The sequence below is a fragment of the Papio anubis genome, chromosome X (genome assembly GCF_008728515.1).
Source record: "Papio anubis isolate 15944 chromosome X, Panubis1.0, whole genome shotgun sequence".
Taxonomy (NCBI): Eukaryota; Metazoa; Chordata; class Mammalia; order Primates; family Cercopithecidae; genus Papio; species Papio anubis.
In genome coordinates, this window is record NC_044996.1 from 95,632,947 (window position 1) to 95,647,912 (window position 14,966).

At 37.6% G+C, this 14,966-nt stretch overlaps 1 protein-coding gene across 2 annotated transcripts in view; it reads right to left on the reverse strand.

Moving 5' to 3' along the window:
• The window catches only part of CLCN5 (chloride voltage-gated channel 5), a 156,958-nt gene that overhangs the window by 33,948 nt on the left and 108,044 nt on the right, over window positions 1–14,966 (reverse strand). For both annotated transcript variants that reach the window (XM_009197607.4, XM_003917712.5), the window contains one exon: window positions 10,223–10,369. In XM_009197607.4, coding sequence (XP_009195871.1) covers window positions 10,223–10,369 — 147 coding nt within the window. The remainder of the gene's footprint in view (window positions 1–10,222; window positions 10,370–14,966) is intronic.

Sequence of the window (14,966 nt, forward strand, 5' to 3'; positions counted from 1 at the left end):
CCCCAATCTCTTCTAGAAAATAGTAGCAGAGAGAACACTTCATAAGTTACTCTATGAGGCCACTATATGAAAACCAAATAGAAACATTACAAGAAAGGAAAACTACAGATTAATACCTTTCATGAACATAGATGTAAAAATCCTTTTAAAATATTAGAAAATTGAATTCAACATTGCATAATATCAATTAACTCCAACCAAGTGGAATCCCAACCAAGTGGAATTTATTCCAGGTATGCAAAGCTGGAGCAACATTTCAAAAATCAATGTAATCTACCATAACAATAGGTTAAAGAAGAAAAGTCATATATCAATCGACAACAAAAAAGCATTTGACATAATTCATAATTCAACATCCATTCATGATTAACTCTCAGCAGAGTAGGAATAAAGTATAATTTCCTCAACTTAATAAAGAACATCTACCAAAAAAAAGCCCTGCAGCTAATATAACACTTAATAGTGAGAAACTAGACTCTTTTCCCCTAAAAGCAGGAAGAAGGCAAGGATGTCTTCTCTTACCATTCATTTATTCAACACCTTAGCTAGTAAAGTAAGACAACAAAAGGTAATAAAAATTATACAGGTTAGAAACAGAGAAATAAAACTGTCTTTATTTGCAGATGACATAACTGTCTATGCAGAAAATCCCAAAGAATCCTAAAGAAATCCTGAAGGGGAAAAAACCCAACTTATTAGAACTAATAAAGACAACATAGTTACTTGGGAGGCTGAGGCAGGAGAATGGCATGAACCCGGGAGGTGGAGCTTGTAGTGAGCTGAGATCGCGCCACTGCACTACAGACTGGGCACAGAGTGAGACTCCGTCTCAAAAAAAAAAAAAAAAAAAAAGACAACATAGTAAGACTGCAGGATATAAACTCAATATACAAAAGTCAATTGCTCTCCTTATACCAGTAATGAACTAGAATTGCACATTTTAAAAAGCAATACTATTTACAGTAGCCCCCCCCACTCCAAATTAAATACTTAGAGGTCAAAATCTAAGAAAATATACACAAGATCTATATGCAGAAAACTACAAAATACTGATTAAAGAAATTAAAGATCTGAATAAATAGTCTATGTTCATGGGATGTAAAACTCAGTATTATTGAGATTTCAATTCTTCCCAGTTTGATCTATATATTCAACACAATCCCAACAGAAACCCAAGCAAGTCATTTTGCAGCTACAATAAACTGATTCTAAAGCTTCTGTGGAAAAGCAAAACATCTAGAATATCCAACACAATACTGAAGCTGAACAGTTGGAAGACTCACACTACCTCATTTCAAGATTTACCATAAAGCCATAGTAATCAGGACAGCATGGTATTGCCAAAAGATGCACAGATGAAGAGAACAGAATAGAGAGCCCCAAAATAGACCCACACAAATACAGTCAACTGATCTTTAAAGAAGGTGCAAAGGCAAATCAGTGGAGAAAGGACAGTGTTTTTAACAACCAGTGCTGCAATGACTAGGCATAAGTATGTTAAAAAGATAATCTAAACAAAGACTTTCCTCCTTTTATAAAAATTAACACAAAATGTACCATTGACCTAAATGTAAAATGCAAGACTATAAAACTTCTGGAAGACAACACAGGAGAAAATCTACATGATTTTGGATTCAGTGATGACTTTTTATATACAATACAAATAGCATGATCCAGGAAAGAAAAAAATTAATGTTAGACTACATTAAAATTAAAAATTTCGGTTTGCAAAAGCTACTGTAAAGAGAATAAAAAGACAAGCCACGGCCAGGCACAGTGGCTCACACCTGTAATCTCAGCACTTTGGGAGGTTGAGGCGGGCAGGTCACGAGGTCAGGAGATGGAGACCATCCTGGCTAACATGGTGAAACCCCGTCTCTACTAAAATACAAAAAATTAACCAGGCATGGTGGCAGGCGCCTGTAGTTCCAGCTACTCGGGAGGCTGAGGCAGGAGAATGGCGTGAACCCAGGAAGCAGAGCTTGCAGTGAGCCGAGCGAGATCGCGCCACTGCACTCCCGCCTGGGCGACAGAGCGAGGCTCCATCTCCAAAAAAAAAAAAAAAAGAAAGCCAAGAAGACAAGCCACAGACTAGGATAAGACATTTACAAAACATATATCTGATAAAGGACTGGTATCCAAAATACAAATAACTCAAACTCTAAAAAAAAAAATCCCAAATTAAAAATGGGCAAAAAACCCAAACCTCACCAAAGAAAGATGTACATATGGCAAACAGCATGTGAAAACATGCTCAACATCATTTGTCATTAGAGAAACGCAAATTAAAGCAATGAGATACTACTACATACCTATTAGAATGGCTAAAATCCAAAACACTGACAATACCAAGGATTCAAACTAACAGCAACTCTCATTCATAGCTGGTAGGAATGCAAAATGGTATAGCCACTTTGGCATTTTGGCAGACATTTTGGGGGCACTTTTTTTTATGAAACAAAACAAAACAAAACATAGTCTTACCATATGATCCAACAATCGCACCCCTAAATACTTACTTACTTGATTTGAAAATTTATATCCACATAAAAACCTGCACACAGATGTTTGCAGCAACTTCATTCATAATTGCCCCCAACAGTAAGCAACCAAGATGTCCTTCAGTAGGTGAATGGATAAACAAACAGTAGTATATACAGACAATGGAATACTATTCAGCAATAAGAAGGAATGAGCAATAAATCCACACAAAGACATGGATGAATCTTAAATGCATATTGGTAAGTGAAAGAAGCTAGTCCAAAAAGGTTATATTCTGTATGATTCATTTTACATGATATTATGGGAAAGGCAAATTTATGGAGACAATAAACAGGTCAGTGGTTGCCACGGACTCAGGGGACTTGTTCAGGCAGTGAAACTATTCTACATGATACTGTAATAGTGGATACACTATATATTTATCAAAACTTATAGAACTTCACAGTAGAAAGAATGAACCTAATGTATGCAAATAAAAAAAAAATCATTTAGAAGATTGAAGATCCCAGGATAGAATGCAGCATGTGAGAAAAGAATTTAATTGCATCACAAATTTATAAAACAGCCTCAATGAAAGGGATAAAGGGGAAAAATGTAGACCCAGGTAACTGTGAAAATGAATAAAATTTGTAACACTAAAGCAAAAGGAATGATGCATAAACACTGCACTCTTGATAAAGTTGTTTCTTATGGAGGGTATGGGTTAACAATTCTGAAACCACTATACATGTACAGTCATGCATTACTTAATGATGGGGATACATTCTGAGAAATGTGTTGTTAGGTAATTTCATCATCGTGCAAACATCATAGAGTGTACTTACATAAACCTAGATGGTCTAGCCTACTACACACCTAGACTGTATGGTATAGCCTATTGCTCCTAGGCTACAAACCTGTATAGCATGTTACTGTACTGAATACTGTAGTCAACTGTAACATAATGGTAAGTATGTGTCTAAACATAGAAAAAGTACAGTAAAAATTTGGTACTATTTATACCACAAACTATTAAAATGTGGTATCATATATGCAGACTGTAGTTGACCAAAATGTCATTATGCAGCATGTGACTATATACCAGAAGTAAACAGTTAAGTAACAGATGGTGAGTGGTAGGAACCAGGTTTCTCACTGTTCGGAGGTTATAGACAAGCAAAGGGAGGAGGCTAGAGTGATCCATGTGGTAATAGATTAGAATTAGAGACATGAGTATGATCTCATGTTTGGTTTACTGTAGATACAGGTGGTTACATATATATATATTCATAGATATGTGTGTATGTGTGTATATATGTATGGGTCAGTATACACATATTTCCTTACTGCATTGGCTAACAGGGCCTAGAAGCAACAAATGCCATCAGCAGAAAGGAGCATACCTAGTATCCATATCATGGTTTCTAATACCATTCTCCAATAAAAGGAACCAGGGTTCCTTGGAGAAATGGCTGATTCTAGCACTGGGGGAGGAAATACATAATATGAGCCTAGAGCATGCTGTAATGCCAAAAAATAAGGATATGCTCAAAAAAGACCCCACAATGATAGGAGTTTGTCACAATGATAGGAGTTTGTCAAAGGGAAATGGAGCCAATTGAAAGAGTTCCCCATAGCCAAAGTTGGAACAATTTGAGCAACAAAACTTAGTAATGGATTATAACTCAAAGTACAAGATAAATAAGTCCATACTGATATAAATGATTTAATAGATAAATAAATGGGAGAGAAAAGACAAATCTCCCATGTAAAACAATTCCAAATAATTTCTGTAGATATTTCACCCTCATGGAGGTGAAACCTAACTTCCTAGTCCTATGTGTGATCTAAACCAGGGGGTCCCCAACCCCGGGGCCATGGACTGATACCAGTCTGTGGCCTGTAAGGAACCAGTCCGTGTAGCAGGAGGTGAGCAGAGGGTGAGCAAGCATTACTGTCTGAGCTCCACCTCCTGTCAGATCAGTGGCGGCATTACATTCTCAGAGGAGCACGAACCCTATTTGTGAACTGTGCATGCGAGGGATCTAGGTTGCGCACTCCTTATGAGAATCTAACTAATGCCTGATGATCTGAGGTGGAACAGTTTCATCTCAAAATCATCCTCACCCCCCACCACCGGTTTCGTTGAAAATGAAGTTGTCTTCCATGAAACTGGTCCCTGTCCCTGGTGACAAAAATGTTGGGGACCGCTGGTCTACACAGTGACTTCCTTCCAAAGAGTACAGTATGGAAAGAGGAAAAAATAGCTTTACAGTGGATAAACCTGGCAAACATTACACCTCAGCCAGGTGATCAAGGTCAACATCAACAGTGATAAGTCATATTGATGGTATGTGCTCCTTACATAATGAGAAAGACACTTCACCTCTGTGGTCTTCCTCTCCAAAATTCTATTGTAATCATGAGAAAAGCATCAGATAAATCCCAGTTGAGAGACATTCTACAAAATACCTGACCAGTACTCTTCAAAACTGTTAAGGTCATCAAAAACAAGGAAAGTCTGAGAAACTGTCACAGCCAAGAGGAACCCTTAGCTCCTTAGAGACATGATGAATATGTAATATAGTATCCCGGATGAGACATTTAGGTAAAAACTAAGTAAATCTGAAGAAATTATGTACTTTAGCTAATAAAAAAAAAGTAAGCGGGGGAAAAATTAGAGGATATCAATTCTAAAATTTGGCCGTTTTCCTAATTAAGTAACCTAAATGAACCCTTTAAAGCCTGTGGACATCATCATAGGTTTCATTTTAAAGATTCAGCATATTAAACTGATGTGGTTTATAGCCCTGCAGAGCTTTCCATATGGGCCACTTTTTTTTAAGTTCAAAAGGCAGCATTAATGTTTGCCACTCTTCCAGGCTAAGTGTTTAGGGAAGTTCAAGTGTTATTAAGAATGATAAATTTCAAAATACCTTTTCTTTTCGTTCCCACACAATCCACACAGTTGCTCTAGTCAGACAGCTTGAGGGAAGCCTAACTGAAGTGATGATAGTAGATTTCTCCATGAGTTGGAACCCAAGATATTTTACTTTGTTTTCAGTTTCTCTCTGGAGGAAAACTATGACATATTTTTGTAGTGTGGCAAAACAGATAAAAATGTTTCGCAATTTACTTCGTAAATTTCAAGTACCCTCGGGTTTTTTATTCTATCATATTTCAGTATTAAGATTTTTTTTCCTCTCCTGGATTTTGGTAGGTTATGTTGAAATTCAGCAGGCGGTATGGGGAACCCAATAATATGCTTAGGCTTTGAAGTCATCCCTGACTCTTTTCTATTTTATTTCCCATATCTAATTGGTCCTATCAGTTCCCCCTCTGAAATTTGTCCAGAACTTATTTCTTCCTCTACATTCCTGCTGTCTTCATTCAGGCCTTTTGATCTTTTGCCTAGATTATAAAAAAACAAGTTTCACTCACTGGTCTTCCCGTCTCCAACCTACACTACTCAAGCCACCCTCCACACTGCCAAAAATTCTCTAAAACTCAAATGTGATCATATCATTCCTCTGCTTTTAAGTCATTTGATGGTGCTTTGGTTACAAATGAGGTCAAAAAGTGTACACAATCTGGACCCCACCTAGATTTCTAACTAGATCTCCTCCTACCCTAGCCCCTGCAGTCTTCCTTCTTGCTCCAACTGCCACCATCCTTCCCACCCCAGGGGCCTTAGACCTCAAATATGCAGACTCTGTTTCTTGAATATAAAAGGCTCTCTCATGCTGCTGGACCTTTACCTGTGTTACTCTCCTTGCCAGGAATGTCTCCTCATTCAACAGTTAGGGAGTAGCAAGGCACACTAGGTAGAAAGACAGGGAGGTGAGGAAAAAAAGGGAATCAAAGAGCATTACTAAAACAGCACAGTGCTAGGCTCATATCTGGGTGTTCCATAAGTATCAAATGAATAAGTGAATGAATGAATGAATGCACTGCTGACCATAGGTGCAGGCTGCAGAGGCAGGGAAGTGAGAACAGATGGACTATGAGAACAGTCCTCCGTGTTTTTCTGTTACTCAAACTCTTTTTCTATTCCCTCCACCTTCTTTCAGATCTCCATGTTTATGTTTCTTCTAATTTACAGACTACTATAACACTACCTCAGATGCATTTAACCATGCTATGCATAATTTATTTATTCATTCCTCATAAATCAAGCCCTCTAGCCATCTGGAAAACAAGAACCACTTTTATTGCCTTTCAAGCCCCTTCTCGCTAATCTTTTTAGTGCGTGCTATTGTGCCTGGTACAAAATGTAGTATTTTATGCAGTTTCACCTCTGAATATCAAGGACATTGTGACCTTTTTGTTGTTGTTTTCTTTATTAGGAAATCCCATGTGAAAACATTAAATAAAGTAAGAGCAATTAGAAAGCAAAGCAAGAAAGTTATATCACTACAGAGTGGGCTATAAGTGGGCTGCTTTTCATGTGTGTTTCATGAAAAGTAGCCTCATTATTTTACGGTTAGACCTTGTAAACTAGAAGCAGTAGTTCTCCTGTAAAGGCTAATGAAAAGTGATGAAGGACTATTCACGTGAAAACACATTCTATAGTCATAGGTAATGTCAAAATCTCATTCTGCTTCAGTTTTCTAGTCTATGAAATGAGAATAATACATAGTCACTTGCCGCAATCATCTACTGAGAGCAACATGAACACACAAAGTACTTTGCAGTTATAGATGATGGATACCATTTTCTATTAGAAGTAACAATGATTAGCCACTCTGGTTTAACCAGAAGGCTTTAAGTAGAGGTAGCCAATGTAAGTTCATGAATCCCCCTAACTGACCACTTCACTAAAGTCGGTGATTGGTATAACTGATTCAGGATGGTTATGACTACACATAAGCGGAAGCAATATGCTAACACAGTTCTCTTTTGTAGAAGTAGGCAGATGACTACCAAATACTATACCATCAGTACCTTTCCTTTATGACCTTTAAATTCAGGGGCCCTCTCCTACTGTCACTTTCCTGACATATCTTCCCCAAGGCAAATTCCTTGTTATTCTTTTTAACCTGTGGCTTTTATACTGGTATGTTCACCCCAAATTAGTCACCTCCTCAGAGAAACCTTCCCTGACCTTCCTAACTAAAGTGTCATTCCCCAGTTATAATCTATTGTTATTCAGTTTATTTCCATCCTAGTACTCATCATGATAGGTAATTAACTAAGTAACCTTTTTACTCGTTTACTGCCCTCCCCACCTAGATCTAAGTTCTAGGTCAATATTTGTCTTAATCCCACCACTGTATCCCCAGTGCCTAGAATAGTGCCTGGTTCACAGCAGGTGCTCTAAAACTATTTGTTGAATGAATTGATGAAGGAGTTTCATCCTTACAGTGACAATAAGGTTAATTCAAACTTATTAGCATGACATTCAAGGCCCTGACTGTAAGATTCTCTGAGCTGGCCGCACTATGGTCAAGCCATTGTGACATTCCCCCACCCTTGTGATAACATACTTTGTGATATTCCCCATCCTTGTGAATGTACTTTGTAACATCCTCCCCACCCTTGAGAATGTACTTTGTAACATCCATCCCCTGCCCGCAAAAAAATTGCTCCTGACTCCACTGCCTATCCGAAACCTGTAAGAACCAATGATAATCCCACCACCCTTCGCTGACTCCTTTCTCAGACTCAGTCCACTTGCACCCAAGTGAATAAACAGCCTTGTTGCTCACACTAAGCCTGCTCAAGTGGTCTCTTATACGGATGCGCGTAACACCAACTAAGCTATCCGGACTTATATTCTGCCTTTTTATACCTCCATAGATTCTGCCTGTTGATATCTCTGTAAAAACATACTTTCTGCCTGAAGCATTCTTCCTACCAAATAACTAATCTTTCAAGACCTCACTCCAAAACACCTTCTCTATGAAATCTCCAGTCCTTCGCAGACACATCCACACATGAAATGCTTATTCTGCTAAATTCCTATAAGAGCTATAGAACTTATAATACAGGGTTTTAGCAATAATAATAAAATAATGATACTGAACATGTTATTGAGTACTTAACTCTAGGCCAGGTATAGTTATAAGCACTATATATGTATTGTCTCATTTAATCCTGAAAATAACTCTAAGGGGTAGGAACTCTCATAAGTATTTATGTGGCTATTTAGCTAGCTATAATCAACTTCATGAAGGCAGGGATGGTATCTTCAAGCCTTGCTAATTCCCAGAGCTCAGCAAAGTGTCTACAATGTCATATGTACTTAATATGAGTTTGCTAAATAATGAATTTGACAGCAGTTCCTTGTCCTCTGTCTACTTTGACAATGGTAACCCCAGTTAAAGAACCAGACAGAGTTTTAAAGTAACTATACAAATGTAATCTTAAAGTGATACTGTCCTTTCTAAGTACAATAAGGAATTCAGAAGTCATAAAGGAAAGGGGCAATATACATGGCTATATAAACATTTTAAATATCTGTAAATTTAAAAAAACAAAGTTAAAAGAGACAAACTAGAAGTGGATAAAATATATTAAACTGACATCAGACAAAAGAGTAATAATAGTATATGAAGGACTCTGATAAAGAAATAAGAATAATCAGCCCATTAGAAAAATAGGAACATCACATGAACAGGAAACTTCCAGAGAAAGAAATCGAAATGGTGTGTAAACATATAAAAATATGCTCAACCTCATTAAGTAAAAAAATGAAAATTAAAATGCTGAGATCTATTTATCCTATCATATTGTAAAGATAAAAAAGAATGGTAATGTCAGCACTGGTAACTTTGTGGGGAAACAGGCACTTTCATACACTCGTGACAAAAATGCTCTCATATGCTTAGAAGAGATGGATACAAGGTTGTTCGTTGCAGCATTGTTTGTAACAGCAAAAGATCAGAAACAACTGAAATGTGCATCAACAGAAGCTTGGTTAAATAAACCATGGCACAAACATACCATGAAACTATATGCAGCCATTGAAAATATGTAACTAGGTAACCAGATAACCAAGGAGGGGGATTTTAATTTTACAAATGTATTCCAGTTAATAAAAAAATCCAGTTATAGAAAGAGGAAAGGATTTCAACATACACTTCATCAGACAGTATATAAGGTGGGCAGATATGCACATGAAATGCTATTCAACATCATTAGCCATTAAGGAAATTAAATTGAGACAATGATGAGATAACACTACCTACGTATTATAATAGGATGGCCAAAATACCAAGTGCTGTTAAGGATGCAGAGCAAGTAGGACTCTCATACATAGCTAGTTCAGATGCAAAATGGTACAGGCACTCTGGAAAATGGTTTGTCAGTTTCTTATAAAGTTAAACATATTTACTATATGACTAAGTGATCCTACTCCTGGGTATACTACTGAGCAAGAAAAAGAAATGAACAACTTAGATAAATCTCCAAGGCACTAATCTGAGTGAAAGCAGTCTCAAGAAGTGACATACTATGTGATTCCATGTATATGATATCATTGAAAAGAAAAAAAACTATAAGGACAGAGGAAAGATCACTGGTACCAGAGGTTAGGGAGGAAGGAGGTCTGACTGCAAAGGAGTGGCAAGAGGGAATTCTCTAGGGAGCTGAATTGTTCTGTATCCTGTCAGTGGTGGTAGTTACAATAATCTAGCCATGTGTTAAAAACTCACAGGACTATGTGTCAGAAAATAAATGAATTTTATTGTACATAAATTTAAAAAAATTAAGATAAATTTATCATCACCAATAATGATACCTCCTACTTCTCGGTCTAAGGGAGGAACATCATCTCTCATGGAGAAATCCATAGCGGTCGCTGGAATGTCCATCAGGTCTTCATCACTGGAGCTGTTCTGGAAGCTACTAAAACTCCCCTGCTGAAAGCCTCTGTTATCCATGGCACCTGTGCAGAAAGAAAAATAGGAGGCTTATAACAATTATCTTCAAGTTCCTTACATGTAATGTTTGCCATCTGAACCATTTTGAAGTATACAATTCAGTAGTATTGAGTACACTTACAATGTGCAACCATCACCACTATCCATTTCCAGAACTATTTCATCCTCCCAAACAGAAACTCTGTACCCAACAAATAGTAACTCCCCATCCCCCAGGCCCTGGTAACCTCTATTATACTTCTTGTCTCTATAGATTTGCTAATTCTGGATATTTCATATAAATGAAATCACACAATATGTGACACTTTGTGTCGGGTTTCTTTCACTTAGCATAATATTTTCAATATCCATCCATGTTACAGCATGTATCAGCACTTCATTAATTTTTATGGCTGAATATTATTTCACTGTATGGATAGACCACATTTTATCTATTCATCAGTTGATGGACATCTGGGTAATCTTCACCTTTCACCTTTTGGGTTGGGACTTAGTCTTATGTCTTCTTTCATGCTATATAAACTAAATATATTCAGTTATCCTCTAGATATAATGTACCTCTAGCATTACCATGTAGTTGATGGCAATATTTGAGAATCATTCAAATGAGTATAAAACCAAATGAGGGCACATGTACAAATGTAACGGTAGTTCACAAGTAATCAACTGAAATAAAAACTAGACATCAGTATTGAGAAACGTGCTGGCCATTTGGGAATGGGAAAAAAAAAACATTATCTTATTCCTCTGACTCTCCCAGATGTCTTAATACAGTGTACATGCACAGAAATACTAGATGACTGACATGGGGAAAAGAAACATAGTGTGCCATTCAATGCTGTTCTTAAGAATTCAATATTAAAGATGAAAAATGTTCTGCATCCCAAGTGTAATTTTTTCAGATTATAAATTTTACTTAAAAATATTAGTATACTGATTTATTTAGTTTTTAAAAGCATTATGGCCAACTTTACGTAGGTCCACCCTCCCTATTTTTTAAAGGAAATCTTAGTCAAAAATCATAGCCAGCAAAGTTCTATTACACAAATATTATTTGTTTTAAACTTTCCAACTCTTTTAAGAAACTTCTTGTCCTAGGTTGTCAGAACTAAGTGTGATAAATGTGGTAAAAAACCAAATAGGATAAATTAAGTAAGAGGCCTAAAAAGTAGGCCTTAAATATTCAGCAAAAAGGAGAAAGAACCAACATTTACCAGGTACTTGTCAATTTCTAGGCACTGGGCTATGTGGTTAAAATGAATTATTTCCTTTAATGTTTCCTACATTCCTATGCTATGGCATTATCACTCCTAGTGCAGATAAAGAAACTGAAAGCTGCAAAAGGCTAACTTGCCCAGTTAGTGTTGTTGTTTTTTTAAAGTTAAGGTCCAAATCATGTGTTCAATTTCACAATACCTCATTTGTGATAAAGAGACCAGCTTGACTGAAGTGTGAGTGACATTTATGAACACCTACTATGTATGAATCATCGTGGGATAGTGGGTCAGATACAAAAGTGATGCTGGATAGGCCAGATGAGATGAAGACTGAGAGGCAAAGACTTGGGAGTTAACAACATCAAGGTGATGATTAAAACCAAGAAAACAGATACCCCAAGGGAAATTTCCTGTATAAATGTTTGAGGTGATAGATATGCTAATTACTTTGATTTGATCATTACACAAAGTATACATGTATTGAAACATCACACTGTACCCCATAAATATGTACAATTACATATCAATTTAAAATAAAATTAAAAAAGAAATGCAATCTCAATGTTCTTCTTTAGCATGCGCAAGTAACTTGAAATCTGTGCAAATGTGAACTAAATAATAGGTTATACTGGAACACTACCATGCATACATGATGATATATGGTCAGGTAGGGAAGGATACAAAGTTACCCCAACGTACTAATAATGTACAAAATTATTGGCCATAAAACCATTTCCTCAGCTACAAAAGCTAACCTTGATGTGTGGATCAAATGGGTGCTGGGATACTAAGAAGCCATGTTTTATAGTCTCAGCCAAGCTCCCTTGCTGCTCACCAATCCAAACTTGCTGGACTTTTCTGCCCTTCATTATCCTGCTTTCTTCAATCCCTTTCTCCTGAGAGGACTCTCTCAGTAAAGGACTCACACCAAATCCTGTCTCTGCTTCTGCTTCTAGGGAACCAGGCCTAATACAGGATTGTTAGCAGGTTTTTCCTATTGCCAACAACACACGAGAAATTGATTCCGTCTGTCTTCTCGCCTGTCATTCAGGAAGAAGTGCCTTTACTTTTTATTTAAGAAAAAAAAATCAGCTGGATGCGGTGGCTCACACCTGTAATCCCAGCACTTTGGGAGGCCGAGGTGGGCGGATCACCTGAGGTCAGGAGTTCGAGACCAGCTTGACTAACATGGTGAAACTCTGCCTCTACTAAAAATACAAAAATTAGCCAGGCGTGGTGGTGTGTGCCTGTAATCCCAGCTACTCATGAGGCTGAGGCAGGAGAATCACTTGAAGCCAGGAGGCGGAGGCTGCAGTGAGCCGAGACTGTGCCACTGCACTGCAGCCTGGGTGACAGAGTGAGATTCCGTCTCAAAAAAGAAAAAACGCCAGGTGCGGTGGCTCACGCCTGTAATCCCAACACTTTGGGAGGCCAAGGCGGGTGGATCACGAGGTCAGGAGATCGGGACCATCCTGGCTAACACAGTGAAACCCCATCTCTACTAAAAATACAAAAAATTAGCTGGGCGTGGTGGCGGGCGCCTGTAGTCCCAGCTACCCGGGAGGCTGAGGCAGGAGAATGGTGTGAACCCGGGACGCGGAGCTTGCAGTGAGTGGAGATGGCACCACTGCACTCCAGCCTGGGCGACAGAGTGAGACTCTATCAGAAAAGAAAAAGAAAAAGAAAAGAAAGAAAAGAAAAGGAAGAGAAAAGAGAAGAAAAGAAAAGAAGAGAAAATTTCATTCTGTGTTGATGTTGGTCAGATGAAGAGTGCATCCAAAGCATCTTTACTTGGGCCTTTGGGCACATGTTGGCTCATATAAGTTTATTTTCTTTTTTAATGATGAAACTATTTTGTCTGCCTTACAAATAACTGTACCTTATAGTGAATATTGCAACACACAACATGTATAAGATCAGCAAACATTGTTGGGTAATATTTAAACAACATTTGGATCTCCTAAGCAAGGTTAAACAACACCACACAGAATCACATAACAAAACTGCCAATATAAGGGCCTGTTTCACTTCTGAAGCTTGTTATTTCTTGGAACACCACTCATAGGATCTATATAAAGTATACTATGCATATAGACATATTACTATTTATCTTTTGTGTGTGTGTGTTTGTTTTTTTTTTTTTTTTTTTTGGTTTGTTTTTGAGACAGGATCTTGCTCTGTCACCCAGGCTGGAGTGTGGTGGTGCCACTACTGCTCACTGCAGCTTTGGCCTCCCAGGCTCAAGCAATCCTGCCACCTCAGCGTCCCAAGTAGCTAGGACTACAGGTGTGTGTCACTGTGCCCAGTTAATTTTTTGTTTTGTTTTGTTTGTTTTTGCAGAGATAGGGTCTCACTATTTTGGCCAGGCTGGTCTTGAACTCCTGGACTCAAGCAATCCTCCCACCTCAGCCTCCCAAAGTGTAGGGATTACAGGCGTAAGCCACTGCACCCTACCTACTATTTATCTCATTGAAAGAATGACTCACTGTTAGCAGCAGACAGGACCATGGACATAAACATACAACATGTAACAGCTATAACTAAGGGTAACTAATTAAATCATGACTTTCTTTTTTATAAGCCCCTGGACCTCTTCCTGGAAATGTTGACCTCAACCTTTGACTCTATGCATCAATATTTACTGTTCTTGCTTTGAACGTAACATCAGCAGCTTCCTTCAAACCAGTAACATTTCTATGTTGATTGCTAATTTGCTCCCACTTTCCCAATTTCTCAACTGATTTTTGGGGAGAATCAAAATTTGGAAAAACATAAACTTCCTGAAAAGTGCTGGAAGGAATACCCATATGTAATTGCTACTTGGAACAGATCCTGTTCCATGATTATGAGGTCCATGATCCTGACACTCTTGAAGATTACAGGCCAATTATTTTGCAGACAATATCTCAATTTTGGTTTGTTTGATGTTTCCTCATGAACAGACTCAGGTTATATACATCTTTGGCAATATATCAGAGAAGTGACATTGTGTTCTTCTGTTTGCATCCTGTTAGAGGGCACATACTTTTTATTTGCCCCACTAATGATGATACTTACTTGATCACTTGATAAAAGTGATATCTTCCAGGTCTTTACATTGTTAATATATTATTTGTCTCTTTGTAATAGTGATTATTTTATGATGAGGTACTTTGACACTAAGTGTTTACATTTCTTATAAAACATTTTCATTCGATCATTTATTTATATATACATAAATCCTAATTTTTTCAATGGGTTATAATCTATTGCTATTGTTTTCATACTCAAATTTTCCAAACTTGTCCAGTGGGAACCTTTTCAAACTGGCTTCTATGTTCTTTTGACATATCCCCATCATGCTTTGAGAATTTCCTTAATTTGTCACAAAAGACATTCCAGACTC